This window comes from Ctenocephalides felis, unplaced genomic scaffold (genome assembly GCF_003426905.1).
Source record: "Ctenocephalides felis isolate EL2017-DRISC unplaced genomic scaffold, ASM342690v1 CF-g0.4_SCAFFOLD_01170, whole genome shotgun sequence".
Lineage (NCBI taxonomy): Eukaryota > Metazoa > Arthropoda > Insecta > Siphonaptera > Pulicidae > Ctenocephalides > Ctenocephalides felis.
This window is the reverse complement of record NW_020537324.1, coordinates 76,697,978-76,713,714: the sequence shown is the minus strand read 5'-3', so window position 1 is coordinate 76,713,714 and position 15,737 is coordinate 76,697,978. Positions and strand designations below refer to the sequence as shown.

Genomic DNA, 15,737 nt, shown 5'->3' with positions numbered 1-15,737 from the left:
TTTATGTTTATATTGTAATTTATATTTGACTTTGAGACTGATATTTGCCGACGTAAGTAGAAAATAGAATTAAAAAATCTTTTTGTTAAAAAAATTAATAAATAGATAAAAATATATAATAATAAAATAGTAACAGGAATAACATTAGGATGTAAAAAGGAGAAATGCAATATTTTATAAATAATTAATATGTAACAATTGCATTTCTAAGATATTTATGAAAATGCACATTACTCCAAAATTTATTGCAATTTAATTTTGTCAAATTGTTTTAGCATAAGTTTTTATCCATAAACATTCTAAAATTTCTTTAAATTCAGCAAGTTTTATTCAAATGCATCCTAAAAAATTGCCTGAAAATTTTTTAAGAACTTTTTTAAAAACTTGTCTTTAAAAATGCTTTTGGATCGCCCAAAAAATCGCATTTGGTTCAAAAATATTTTTTTCAATACATAAGGAGAACTTTATTTATTTTATTACTGTATTTAGTTTAGGCATTTATTATCTAATTTATTTATTTATTTTTTAGCATGACGTCATAAACTTGGATTATAATTTTGATGGATTCGCAACTTTCATCGAACGAAGAGCACCCTAAGTCGCCACTTTGGGGATCATGCAGGTATAAAAATAACAGACATTTATATATATTAGGGTTGTTTTTAATATGAACATTTTCGAATTTCTTTGCTCCCAAGGGCTCAAACGCTTCTAAATTGATAAAAGAAAATTCTATAAAGGTTTTGGCTCTTAATATTAATATTTAGATAGTCCGCAATTCGATTGAAAGTAACATATTTTTTTTAAATTTTTTTAGGTTGACACTGAGTGTCTGTGCCTTTCTGGTCCTGGTCAACATGATTATGACCAGATACTCCTTGGCCCTAACTCTGATCTGTATGGTGAGAACACAGGATGCCGAGACCAGTCTGGTAATTCTATCGGATAATAACAAATGCCCGAATTGCAGACAGGAATATAGAAAGGTAAAGAACTTAATAGAAAAAATCATAATTAAGGTAAATGTACATTATTCCGGGATAGTACATTATTACGGGAGTTTTTCATTTTGATCGTAAAATAAGAAAACGGTCAATAAATAACAATTTTCGAATTTAAATATTAGTTTTTAAGCCCTAAAAAGCTTTTGAAAGCATCGTTCGTAACCTGATCGCCATTTCGTACTAGCTTGTTAGCGAGTTATGTGACGATTCCATTGCTTAAGGCTTTTATTCGATTCCGATAAGCTTAATCGATTCAAATATGTAAATTTTTTTATCAGTAATAATAAGAGATTAGTTTTATAGTTAAATCGAGCATATATTTGTCAAGAAGTTGTCAATTTCATGACTCCCGCAATTAGGTTCACACAACTGAACCAGTGAACGTAATTCCGTGAGTATCCCGCAATTACGAGAAGTAGACTTGAAATAGTTTTATTTTTTTATTTTCAACTGTGCTTAAATTAAGCAGAGTTTCTGGCGTCATTAAGTTTGTTAATGACTACAGAATACTGTAACGTAATTACTGTATATGTTTTTTTTTTCATTTTTAATCATAATAATCGTGTTTGAAATGAGTATATCTTTCGTAAGAAAGTACACGATTTTTTCACTTATTTGCATTGTTCGAATATACCTAGAATATTGTAGTAATGAGAGAATCATTCATTTCTACCATTTCATTTATGATCAATTATTTCTATTATATATCTTATATATAAAAATGGAGCTCTCTTTCAAATGTCTTAGTAAAACTCGAAAACGGCTAAACCGATTTGGCCAGTCTTAGTCTTGAAAAATTTGTGCTAATCAGTAGGTGGTCGGAAAGGTGAGATATTATTTCAAAATTGGGTAGAAACTTTACATTTTTAATTTGAAAATTTTTATAGAAGCGTAATTTGAATAAAACAATGGACAGTGACTAATAAGTGAAATGTCAAACGTTTTTGACAGATGATGTTTAATTACTTTTAATAGGATATTCTGCGTAAATATTATTGAATTATGATTAAATTGTAGTAAGTAGATTTATTCGTAGTTTTATTTATATACAAAAAACGTTAGTTAACGGACCGCAAGTGTTACTAGAAACTCAAAATATCAATCTTTTTAAAATGTTAATATAAAAATGCACTTTTTGGCGTTGTAGTACTCTTTTTTTGCAAATCATATTTTTCTCAAACACGGTGCTCTGAAAGATCTCATTTGTATAATTATATACTCATTGGTATTTATAAACCATTTTCTAGGTTATATTATTTTTATTTGTTAGTATCAATCAAAGGGACATTTTGTCGAATAACATTTTACCAGTTATAATTTCCCAGAATTTATCGAAAAATAAACAGTAAAATATGAAGGTCCGGGGTTAAAAACGTCCACCACCGATGTGTCAAAAACCAGTAAAGTTAAACATTGTTTAACAACAATATTTGAAAGTAGAGGAAAAAAAATGTATAATCAGCTATAACCTTGGTTCGAGCGCTATCACGGAATAATGTACAACGACTCCCGGCATTATGTTCACGTAGCGAATTTTATCACGGAATTAGAGACAAACGCGTGGTTCAGCAAAATGCCGATTATTTCTATAAATGACGTTTTACGACGAAAAATCTTGTTTTATAATAATCTTAAAGGTCTAATTAATAAAATATAACAGATTTAGTTCGTCCCCTTTTCTATTTTCTCTAAAATTCGTCTTTAAAGACATCCCGTAATAGGGTACGTTTACCTTATGTCCAATCTAATCTTGACAAGAGCCTGAAATAATATCTATTATTATAGATTACGGCTTGCTTATGAATAAATAAATAAATGAATAAATAAATAATAGTTTTTTGTCTTATATTTGCCCACGATTTTTTTCTTTCTCAGTATGACTTCGATTGGCAACCAAACGTTCAAGGGCGCCTGAACGCAGCAATTTTCTACGGCTTCATAACAACGCAGCCATTTGCAGGTTACTTTTGCGACAGATTCGGCGGCAAGTTGCTCTTCGTAATTGCTGCAGGTATGCAAGGAATTTGCAGCTTGTTTTGCCCGGTTGCAGCAAGATTGCATGTGGAATTTCTGTTTGTTTTGAGGATTATCCAGGGGTGCTTTTCGGTAAGGGAAAAAATATCGACAACTTGTGTACTTTTGTTACGTAGTTATAGAATTTATTAAAACTCTCCTTCGATAGTTTAGGTTGTTGGGTTATAATTTAACCCTTGTAGCTGTGGACTGTATTAAACACTGATTTGTTTTGTATTTGTTGCAGTTCTTATTACAATCACTGATTTGTTACTAAGTTATAATGAAAGAAGATATATTTATTTTTATTGGTTACTTACTTGCGGGCTTTACTTTTCGAAGTGAACAACTAGTACAATTAATAATAATATTAATAATTGCAAAATTTTAGAATTGTAGAATTGCAAAATTCCACATTTGCAGAATTCCACAATTGCAGATTTCTATGTATTTTAATATTGCTATTTTAACAATGCTATTTTAAAGTAGAGGGCAAAAGGGGTGTGACCAGTTTTGGCTTTAAATCAGGCGACGTCACTGTCACGAGATAAAAGACCACGTTGTCAATTTTATAACATAATTTAGAGTTGTTAGTTTTCCATCACAATTATGTCAAAAACAAGTTGGGTTTTGACAATGCTATTTGAAAGTAGAGAGCGAAAGATGTGTAACCAGCTGTGGCCTTAAATTGGGCGACGTCGATATCATGAAATAAACCATCACGTTGTCAATTTTGTAAAAAAATTTAGAGTTGTTAGTTTTCCATCACATTTGAGTCAAAAACAAGTTGGGTTTTGACAATGCTATTTGAAAGTAGAGGGCAAAATTGGTCTGACCAGCCATCACTTTAAATCAGGCGACGCCACAATCACGAGATAAACGACCACGTTGTCAATTTTATAACAAAATTTAGAATTGTTAATTTTTCCATCACTTGTCAAAAACAAGTTGTGGTTTTAACAATGCTATTTGAAAGTAGAGAGCAAACGATGTGTAACCAGCTGTGGCCTTAAATTGGGCGACGTCGATATCATGAAATAAACCATCACGTTGTCAATTTTGTAACAAAATTTAGAATTGTTAATTTTTCCATCACTTGTCAAAAACAAGTCTTGGTTTTTACAATGATATTTTAAAGTAGAGGGCAAAAGATGTGTAACCAGCCATCACTTTAAATTGGGCAACGTCGATATCATGAAATAAACCATCACGTTGTCAATTTTGTAACAAAATTTAGAGTTGTTAGTTTTCCATCACATTTGAGTCAAAAACAAGTCTTGGTTTTCACAATGATATTTTAAAGTAGAGGGCAAAAGATGTGTAACCAGCCATCACTTTAAATTGGGCAACGTCGATATCACGAGATAAACGACCACGTTGTCAATTTATGTAATAAAATTTAGAGTTGTTAGTTTCTCCATCACATTTATGTTAAATTTCATAACTATTTTTAGAAATGTTAGCTTTTCCTTCACTTTTGTCTCAAAAACAAGTTGTTATTTTAAAGTAGAGGGCAAAAAATATCTGGTTTTACATTTATTGCCCTCTGTGGCCTTAAATTGGGCGACGTCGTTATGACAAGATAAATTGCTACATTGTCAAATTCTCAACAAATGTATTTTTTGGTTGTTAGATTTTTTTTGTTTTGAGCACTGTTATTTAGTTTACTATACCTAAATATAATTTTTAAGTATGTAAACGTTGTTTGAGAAAACGTGTTGTTACTTTTATTTATTTTATGATTTTTTTTATGTTGAGTAAAGTATGTTATTTTTCAACAATGCTATTTTAAGGTATGGGGCAAAAGGTGCGTGACCAGTTTTGCCCTTCAAGCAGGCGACGTCACTGTCACGAGATAAACGACCACGTTGTCAATTTTGTAACAAAAGTAATGTTTAGACTTATTAGTTTTTTCTGGTTTTGAGCACTGCTGTTTAGTTTACAAGACTTGAATATGATTTTCAAGTACACAATATATTGTTCGACAATTTTATGATTTTTTTTACACAAATTACTAATACAATTCTAAATACAATTAATAATAATATTAATATTAATTACCAAGGGTAGCAACCATTCCCTGTAATGCCCTGAAGTTTGTCACCTTCATGGCCAATATAATAAAACGAAAAGACGTCCGAACAACTTGATTGACGAATATACTTGTCATGATAAAGTATATTAACTGGTTGATTTTTATTGTTTTAGGGTTTTACGATTCCGGCAATGTACGCCCTGTTTTCCAAGTGGACGCCTCCAAAAGAGAAGACTCTGCTTTTGGGTTTTGCCTACAGTGGTTTTCCAATGGGTAACATTATTGTTTACCCTTTGTCCAGTGCACTTTGCAGACTTGATTTCGATGGAGGTTGGCCCTTGGTTTTTTATTGTATAGGTAAGAAGAAGATCAATTAGTGATAATACTTATCATTAGCGCAGTATCATGTTGAGAATTATATTTAAGGGAAAAATTAATTAATCACGTGATCAATTTTTTAGGGATTTTCAGAGCCCTTCTTCCTCCACCAAACATTACGAGTATTTTTAGTAACGTAAAATTTTCCCAACGAATTTTTAAAGTTTACGAAAAAAACCTGAAACTTGTGTTTTATTTTTTAAAAATTTAGGTAAAAAATAAATACAAGTGATATGTTACTAGACCACTATTTATTCCGTGATTTTTTGTGATTTTTTGTCAACCCCCAAAGAGGTGTCGTGTAAAGGACGTCCCCAAATCCTTTTACACGAGAATAGAAAATTATAAACTTGTTTTTGGACAAACTTGTTCTAATATTTAACCAGAAACTGGGTATATACAGCAAAGCTTTGATGTCCGAGAAGATCATTACCATTATCTAAAAAACAAGTAAAGTATGGTATTCTTTAACAATGCTGTTTTAAAGTAGAGGGCAAAAGATGTGTTACCAGCCTTTGCTTTAAATTGAGCGACGTCGTTATCACGATATAAACGTTGTCAACAAAATTCAGAGTTGTTAGTGTTTATGTATAAGACATGTCGTGATTTTAGCAATGCTATTTTAAAGTAGAGACATTGCTATTTCAAAGTAGAGGGCAAAAGATATGTAACACGCTGTGGCCTTAAATTGGGTGACGTCGATTTTACGAGATAAACGACCACGTTCTCAATTTTATAACAAAATTTAAAGTTGTATCATTTATCTCAAAAACAAGTTGGGTTTTAACGATGCTGTTTTAAAGTAGAAGGCAAAAGAGGAATGACCAGTCTTTGCTTTTTAGACGACGTCGTTATCACGATATAAACGACCACGTTGTCAATTTTATAACAAAATTATTTTTTGGTTGTTAGTTTTTTTTGGTTTTGAGCACTGTTGTTTAGTTTACAAGACCTGAATATGATTTTTAAGTACACAATATATTGTTCTACAATTTTATGATTTTTTTGTTCGTTTTAGGAAGCTTCGCCATCATATTAGGTATCCTCTTGTACTTCCTAACATTTGATGATCCAAGTGATCATCCAAGAATTTCAGAAGCTGAAAGGAACTATATAAAGTCCTATCATATGAAGAAGTTCTCAAAGGTAATTATAGTAAATAGGAATAAGGACACTATTTTACCCTGTTTTTCTACTGACACTTCTTACAGCAAAATGTTATTCCATCAATGTCAATCATTGTTCTTCCTTTTTACTGCAACTCTTTATCGCAAATTCTGATTCCATCAAAGATGTTAATAATAAGACAACTTTGTTCATCCTTTCCACTGAAATTTCTTAAAGTTAATTTTACTGTTAGTACGGTTTTCTTTGAAAGTTTGGCCTGTCTTACGTTTTGTGATGTAATTTATTTTTGTCTTTACCTAGTCTAGTAATTATTTACTCCATTAATTTGTCAGTTGATCATTAATTTTGTTCAAAACCCATCTACTTTAGCTTTCAGCGGATACTGGATACATCAATTAATCAATCGACTAGTTCTTCATCACTGCTAAGTTTACATTAACCCATAATTTAGAAAATTCCTGGACTCAGCAATTAATTAATCGACTAGTACCTCGTCTATGTACTGGTTACATTTATGATTCTTCTATCAACTTCTTAAATGTCCAATTTTTTTTCTAGAAACTGAAGACACCCTGGATATCAATGCTAAAATCAATGCCAATCTACGCTTACAACGTTGCCCATTTTGCCCAATCCTGGAGTTTCATAACATTGGCCACTAGTATTCCAATGATGCTCAAGGATATGCTGGGACTTGATATGAAATCGGTAAGATGATAAAAATTATTACTAATAATATGTTTATTGCATTTTTGTTTTTTTTTTCTAGAATGGTTTTCTGTCAGCCCTGCCCTATATCTGCAGCTACATCTCCAGATTCACGATTTCCGTCACTTTTAACCCAATAAAACGACTGACCAGGTTGAGTTTGACGAATATGAGGAAGGTTAATCATGTACTAGGTGAGTATATGAGTTGTATATGATAAATAGTGAAATTGCAGAATTTCATAATCAGAAAAATGCATGAATTTTAGAATACTAAATTGAATATCTTTTGAAATTACAGAAACTTATATATTGTTGAATTCTATAATTTAATAAATATTGAACCATGACAATTTTTTGAATGGAAATATCCTGTTATTATGATGTTCTAATATATCTGTATAGTATATTGTAAAAAGCAGAATTTGTCAAAATTACAGAATTTCATATTTGCGGATTTGCAGAATCATACATTGTTGAAAATAGACAAGTCCAAGTCCATGATGACAAAATGTCAAAAATGCAGAATTCCACAATTGCAGAATTTTAGAACTGCAGAATGTTAGAATTGCAGAATTTTAAGAAATGCAGTACTTTAGGAATTGCAAAATTTTAGAATTGCAAAATTCTAGAATTGCTGAAATTTAAAATTGGTTAGAGTTGCAGAATGTTAGATTTGCAGAATTTTAAAATTGCAGAGTTTTAGAATTGCAGAATTTCATTATTGCAGAATTTTAAAATTGCCTAATATCAGAGTTGCAGAATTTTAGAATTGCAAAATTACATAAAGCAAAATTCCAAATTTGATAAATTCTGGAGTTGCAGAATTCCATTTTCAACAAATTGCATGAATTGCAAAAATCAAAATTTATTAAATTCTATGATTGCAGATTTCCATAATCAGAAAATTGCATAAATTGCAGAATTCCAAATTCAATAGAACCACAAAATACAGAATGACATAATTGAGAAATTGCATGAATTGCAGAATTTAAAATTTAATTAAATTAAATAAAATAATCGAAAAGTTGCATAAGTTGCAAAAATCCATAAAAAGCACAGAATTACGTATTTAATAAATTCTGAAATTTCAAAATTGCGTATTCGGATAATTGCATAAATTGCAGAATTTTAAAACTGAAGAATTCCAAAATTGAGGAATTTTAAAATTGTAAGATGGCATTCCAGAATTGCAGAATTTTAAAATTGTAAATTTACGTTTCAGAATTGCAAAATTTTAAAATTGTAAAATTATAGAATTTTCATCTAATTCTGGAATTGCATAATACCATTGATTGTGGAATTTTATAATTTAACAAATTCTGAAAATAGAGAATCTCATTATTGTGAAATTACACAGTTAAAAATATCTAAATTTGATAAAATCTGAAAATGCAGAATTTCATAATCAGAAAAAACATACATTTCAAAAATTCAAATTCAATGAATTCTGAAAAAACAGAATACTGTAAATTGCAGAATTCCATAATTTATTAAATTCTGAAAATACAGAAAACTATAATCAAAAAATTGTATAGTTTGTCGAATTCTAAAAATGTAAAATAATAAATTTATGAAAATTAAATAATATATATTAATAATAAAATAATAATTAAATAATAAATTAATAGAATTACAACATTCCAAAATTGCAGAAATTTAAAATTGTAAATTTACAAATTGTGAAATTCTGAAAGTCCTGAATTTGCAAAATTCTGTAATCAGAAAACTGCAGAATTTTATATTTATGAAATTTTACAATTGAAAATATCTAAATTTGATAAATTTTGAAATTACAGAATTCCATAATGAAAAAGTTGCACAAATTACTGAAATTTAATAATGCAGAATTTTCAATTTGTACTATTACACAATCCCAAAAATGCAAAATTTTAAAATAACAGCATATCAGAATTTCAGATTGTAATTAGTCAGATATTCAAAATTTTAAATTTGTGAAATTGAAAAATTTTATAATTGAAAAATTGCAAAAAACTGCAGAAGATTTACTGAATTGTAAGATTTGAAATATGCAAAATTATGCAATTGTAAAAAAAAATAAATTCTAAAATTACAAATTAACTAAATTTCACATTTGCTAAGTTTGAAATTGACCAAGTGTCATAAATGTATATTTCCAATTGTAATATTCCTAAGTTGCAAGATTCCAAAAAATTCCTACATTGCAAAATAAATGTGTAAGCGCGTGTGTACGTGCTGGGAAGTACCAGCAATTTGCCTTAAGGCACGATGCCATACACCACTAGTCCAATTCCAATCAACCAACCACCAATAATCTTTTCCCATCCCCAGGCACCGCCATCCCAGCCTTGAGCCTACTCTGTCTCGGCCTAATAACCAGAGAAGACAAATTCTGGGCAATCCTGTTGATATCCTTATGCACAACATTCACCGACGTCGGCCTGACAGGCTCATACCTGATGAGCTACCTGGAACTGGCTCCACCTTTTGCCAGTTTCCTAACAGGATTCTCTAATACTGTCGGATCTCTTCCTGGATGCGTTTCTAACACATTGACTGGATACTTAACCACTAATGTAAGTAGATAGGGTAAAAAGATAGAGGATATTTATGTTTGTGTTTGAAGTCGTTCTGAATCGTTTGTGTGTAATTATAATAATGAAATTAAAGTCATACTTCAAATACGACATGATCGGTTTGTCATTGTAATTAGCGTTTAGGAAAAGAAATGAAGTAACTGCTGATTCATAACTTTTATAATATTTATTCACACAGTGGATTATGTTAAACAACGCCTAAACAAATATTGTTTTCGCAACTTCACTCATCATGTAATAATTGTGTTTGAAGAACTTCATGTAATTAAAATTAACATACATTCATTGACTGCTTGTATTTTTTTTGACTATTTCGCTGGCTATACAGTCTCATTCTTTGAACAGATATAATATCTGTCTTGCCTAAAAAATTGAAGCCATACTTTTATATTTGTTTTATTTATCAAGCCCTGCACATGGCTTGATCTATGAATCATTTTCTTTTTTATGTGAACGTTAGTTAATGCAATGATCATCATCAATATTACGAGGTAATAAATTAACCATATTATTAATGTCAACAGGCACATTTATAATTTGGCCAAATATTCCAAATTGTCCATTTGAAAGTCGCAATTTTAAAAATGTGTATAATATTTAAAAACAATAATGTAATTAAAGTCATACTTCAAATATGTCATGATCGGTTTGTCATTGTAATTAGCATTTAGAAATGAACTTTTGTTAGAGAAATGAAGTAATTGCTGATTAATAAATTCTATAATTTTCGTTAAACAACGCCTAAACAAATATTGTTTTCGCAACTTCACTCATCATGTAATAACTGTGTTTGAAGAACTTCATGTAATTAAAATTAACACACATTCATTGACTGCTTGTATTTTTTTGACTATTTCGCTGGCTATACAGTCTCATTCTTTGAACAACTGCAATATCTGTTTTGCCTAACAAATATTTTCCATTTTAATAACGAATCATTACCTGGATGCGTTTCTAACACATTGACTAGATACTTGACCACAAATGTAAATAGATAGATCAATAGATAAAGGATATTTATGTTGGAGTTTGAAGTCATTCTAAATCGTTTGTGCGTAATATTAATAATGAAATTAAAGTCATACATCAAATACGACATGATCGGTTTGTCATTGTAATTATCATTTACGACTTGAACCTTTTTTAGAGAAATGAAGTAATTGATGGTTAATAAATTCTATAATATTCACACAGAAGACAGCTGTAATACAACAATCTTAAATAATTTCATTAACACTATCAATAAATAAATTGCATAGATGATATTAGGTTGTCAAATATCTCCCTTCCGCCTCTTTGTCTTCTGAATTATAACTGTTGAACGCAATATCCAAACTAATCATGCATAGCGTCGTTTTGTAGGTTATGTCAAGACCTTTCAAATTATGTATAGTATTGCCAGATACGAGCTCTGTAGCGCTTTGTACATAGCCGCGAAATTCAAAAGACAAAAAGGCGGAAGGGAGATATTTGACAACCTTATATTATGAAGTATATCTGTCTATAAATGCTGTCTCGTTTTCTACTCGTCGAGACCTTTCAAACGAAACCCCACATGCCATAAAAAATTTAATCTAAATTTTTTGAAGTAAAACTTCTTTAGGCACCTATGCTAGAATTCGTAAAAAGTTTTGTTGGTTTTAGTATTTACTACATCCCAGTTATTAAAGAAATCAAATCATACTACAAACTATTGTTGTTCTTGATTTCTTGTTTAGAGTAATAAGTCTGAATATAAATTTAATCTTCATTATTTATAAAAATATGCAACTTTGAAATACTTTACGTCAGGATCAGTAAAACGAAATTGTAAGCTTTGACAGTAAAATATCATTAAATTACCAATTTCTTCTTATCGTGTAATTTCTCCCATTTTTTGTCCTAATTTTTAGAAATAATAATTAATCTATTATTATACTTCATGTAATTACAATTAACATACATTCATTGACTGCTTGTATTTTTTTTTACTTTTTCGCTGGCGATATCGTCTCATTCTTTGAACAGTTGTAATATCTGTCTTGCCTAAAAAATATTTTCCATTTTAATAACTTCATTTAAAGATTTATAGAAACTACAAGTCCATTTCTTATTTTATTTTTAGTTTTGCTCGTCAGTAGAGTTCCTTTTTAATGTTATTTTCAGATTGCTCGTCAGTAGAGTCCATTTTTCTTTAATTTTTAATTTAATCATCAGTAGTCTCTTTGAATTTTATTTTTATTTTACTCGTCAGTAGAGTCTCTTTGAATTTTATTTTTACTTTACTCGTCAGTAGAGTCCCTTTTTCTTTAATTTTTAGTTTGCTCGGCAGTAGAGTCCCATTTTCGTTCATTTTCAATTAAATTATCAATAGAGTTTTTTTTTCTTTCATTCTTAATTTTTATCAGTAGAGTTTATTTTTCTTTTATTTTTAGTTTTGCTCGTCAGTAGAGTCCCTTTCAGTATGCTCGTCAGTATAGTATCTTTAGTAGTCAGTAGAGTCTTTTTGAATTGTATTTTTATTTTCCTCGTCAGTAGAGTCCGCCTCTTTTTTTAATTTTTAGTTTGGTCGTCAGTAGAGTCCCTTTTTATTTACGAATAATATAGAAATAATATCTAATCAATAAACTTAAGTTTCTACACGACACAAGTTTAATTTGTTTTATTATTTTTAAGGGACAGGGTAAAATATTCTTCCGATTCAGGCATTTTTCATTAAATCAAGATTTGTACTACGACGTAACTTTGAAATGTTTATTTATCTATGCCGATTTTCTTGTTGATGCCGGTACGCATACAACGACAGATCTCTATTCACTCTACACGACGACTAATCACAATCGATCAGTATAGAAATGATATCATCGAGAGCGAATGACAAACCATTGGCATTCGACTCTTATTATATCGACTTTTATCTGCAGTAACGCACTTCCGTTGCAGTTGTATGGACTTACACTCTATTCGCGCCTGAAGAAGTTTTACTTCAAAAATATTTTACAAAGTTTAAACAATTATAAGAATAGTAGAAGATATAAAAAATGAAAATTTCAAGTTAGTAGAAAATATATCAAGATTTTTACCAAAAAAGTTCAGCATATCTATACAGTTTTTGACATTTTTTAAAAAAAAAAGTTGGTTTCTTAATTTTCATTTCCTACCATACTGTTAATCATAATTCATTTTCTTAATGTCTAAAACTCCTAATAAGCGTATTGCTGATACTATTTATAAAATGAGTTGTAACGATTGCAATTGTTCTTATATTGGTAAAAGTTCACAATATTTATTTATTTATTTATCATATAGTCCACCGAGTAGCTCCAGGAGGACTTAAAAAATTTAATTTTAATAATTCATATTATAATAATACTTAATAATAGCATTAAAAATGTGTATAATATTTAAAAACAATAATGTGATTAAAGTCATACTTCAAATCTGACATGATCGGTTTGTCATTGTAATTAGCATTTACGACTTGAACCTTCATTAGAGATGTGAAGTAATTGCTGATTAATAAATTCTATAATATTCTGTAATAAACGCCTAAACAAATATTGTTTTTGCAACTTCACTCATCATGTAATAATTGTGTTTGAAGAACTTCATGCAATTAAAATGAACATACATTCATTGACTGCTTGTATTTTTTTGACTATTTCGCTGGCGATAGAGTCTCATTCTTTGAACAGTTGTAATATCTGTTTTGCCTCAAAAACATTTTCCATCTTAATAACTTCAAAGATTTATAGAAACTGCGAATAATATAGAAATAATTTCTATAAGAATTTTGAAAATGCAGAATTCTAGAATTGCAGAATTTCCCAATTGCAGGCTTCCACAATTGCAAACTTCCACAATTGCAGAATTCCAAAATTACAGAATTTTAGAATCGGAAAATTTTTGAATCGCAGAATTTTAGAATTGCAGAAGTCCACATTTGCAGAATTTCACAACTGCAGAATTCCAAATTTGTAGAATTTTAGAATTGCAGAATTTCACAACTGCAGAATTTTAGAGTTGCAGAATTTTTGAATTGTAAAATGACACAATAGCAAAATTTCAAATTTGTTAAATTATAAAATTGCAGAGATCCATACTCAAAAAATTTCATAAAATACACAAATCTAAATTTATTAAATTTTAAAATTGCTGAATTGTATAAATTGCAGAAATCTAAATTTAATAAGTTCTAAAATCGCTGATTTTTATACTCAAAAAATTACATAAATTGCAGAATTCAAAACTTATTACATTAAATATGCACAAATCTAAATTTATTAAATTTTAAAATGGCAGAATTTCATATTCGACAAATTGCATGAATTGCAGAAATCTAAATTTAATAAATTCTAAAATTGCAGAATTCAAAACTAATTACATTCTAAAATTGCAAAATTACATAAACAGAAAATTACATAAATTGCAGAATTTCGAATTCAATAAAATCAGAAGTTGCAAAATGGCATTATCGGAAAATTGCATAAATTGCAGAAGTCTTTATTCAATTAATTCTGAAATTGCATAACTATCAAGCAATTGCATAAAATACAGAATTTAAAATTTAATAAACTCTGAAATTGCTGAATGCCATATTATTTAATAAATGATGTAATTGCAGAATTTCAAATTTCCAAACAAAAAATAGCATGATTTGCGGAATTCTAGAAATGTAAAATACTAAATTTATGAAATTATACAATCGCAAAACTACAGCATTACAGTTTTGAATTGTTTGTGTGTAATCAAAATTTGTCTCTTTTAAAAACTGCTGAACTGATTTCAATAATAATAATGAAATTAAAGTCATACTTCAAATATGACATGATCGGTTTGTCATTGTAATTAGCATTTACGACTTGAATCTTCAAACAAATATTGTTTTTGCAACTTCACTCATAATGTAATAATTGTGTTTGAAGAACTTCATGTACTTAAAATTAACATACATTCATTGACTGCTTGTATTTTTTTTGACTATTTCGCTGGCGATACAATCTCATTCTTTGAACAGCTGTAATATCTGTCCTGCCTAAAGAATATTTTTCATTTTAATAACTTCAAAGATTTATAGAAACTGCGAATAATATAGAAATAATTTCTAATCAATAAACTTATGTTTGTATACGGCACAAGTTTAATTTGTTTTATTATTCTCAAGGAACAGGGTAAAATATTCTTTTGATTCAGTAGTACAAGATTTGTACTACTGCTGAACCAATTTTAAAAATTTAAAAGACATTCGATGACTTTAGTGATAATTTTTTTTATAATTTTTTTCCCCAGGGTACAAGAGAAGAGTGGATGGTTGTGATTTACATTATGGCAGCGATGTACCTTGTCGGTGGTATTTTTTATGTAATTTTCGGCACTTCGGAGTTACAAGAGTGGGCAATCATCGAGGACAACCCTTAGTGATAAAGTCGTTTTTATTTATGTAATTAAATTTTTATTTCTATGCAATTTTTATTATCAAATTTATTTACGATATTATAAAATTATGTACGACTGAGTTAATTAGTATTAATTATTAATAAGACGATTGGTTAAAAATGATTATTGGAATTTTGAGGGTGAAAATTGAGGGTTGAATAAATTAGGAAAATTTCTTGAAAAATTAGGAATTGATCCAATTTAATAAAAGATTATTTTTAGACCCGGGCAACCCTCCATTAAATTGATTATTAACTTTCCGATAATCGATAATGAAAATTTTCGCATTTCTCGACGTTTCGAAGGTTTCTGAACATTTTACTGGCATACCTCAGAAACCAAATGGATGTGTGTGTGTGTTTTGTATGTACGCATTTTTTCGTCCACGTTTTCGAGCGCACGGATTAACTGATTTGAATGGTTTAAAAAACATTCGATTTCTATTGATAGGAAAATGTGTTGATTAGTTTTTGGCAAA

The 15,737-nt window shown here is 29.2% G+C and overlaps 1 protein-coding gene across 1 annotated transcript; it reads left to right on the top strand.

Annotated features, from left to right (window-relative positions):
• Positions 1-560: 560 nt before the first annotated feature.
• Positions 561-15,241, top strand: LOC113367656 (uncharacterized transporter slc-17.2-like). Its single transcript, XM_026609242.1, has 9 exons — positions 561-622; positions 818-986; positions 2,880-3,110; positions 5,226-5,409; positions 6,449-6,576; positions 7,117-7,266; positions 7,328-7,460; positions 9,579-9,823; positions 15,113-15,241. The coding sequence occupies exons 1-9, from the start codon at positions 561-563 to the stop codon at positions 15,239-15,241; spliced, it is 1,431 nt and encodes a 476-aa protein (XP_026465027.1).
• The last annotated feature ends 496 nt before the right edge of the window (positions 15,242-15,737 follow it).

Bases quoted from the DNA above. Each gene is read 5' to 3' on its own strand.
- LOC113367656 (XM_026609242.1), top strand. From the start codon at position 561: ATGGATTCGCAACTTTCATCGAACGAAGAGCACCCTAAGTCGCCACTT. The intron at 3,111-5,225 runs GTAAGGGAAAAA...TTATTGTTTTAG, and splicing joins TTATCCAGGGGTGCTTTTCG to GGTTTTACGATTCCGGCAAT. The intron at 5,410-6,448 runs GTAAGAAGAAGA...TGTTCGTTTTAG, and splicing joins CTTGGTTTTTTATTGTATAG to GAAGCTTCGCCATCATATTA.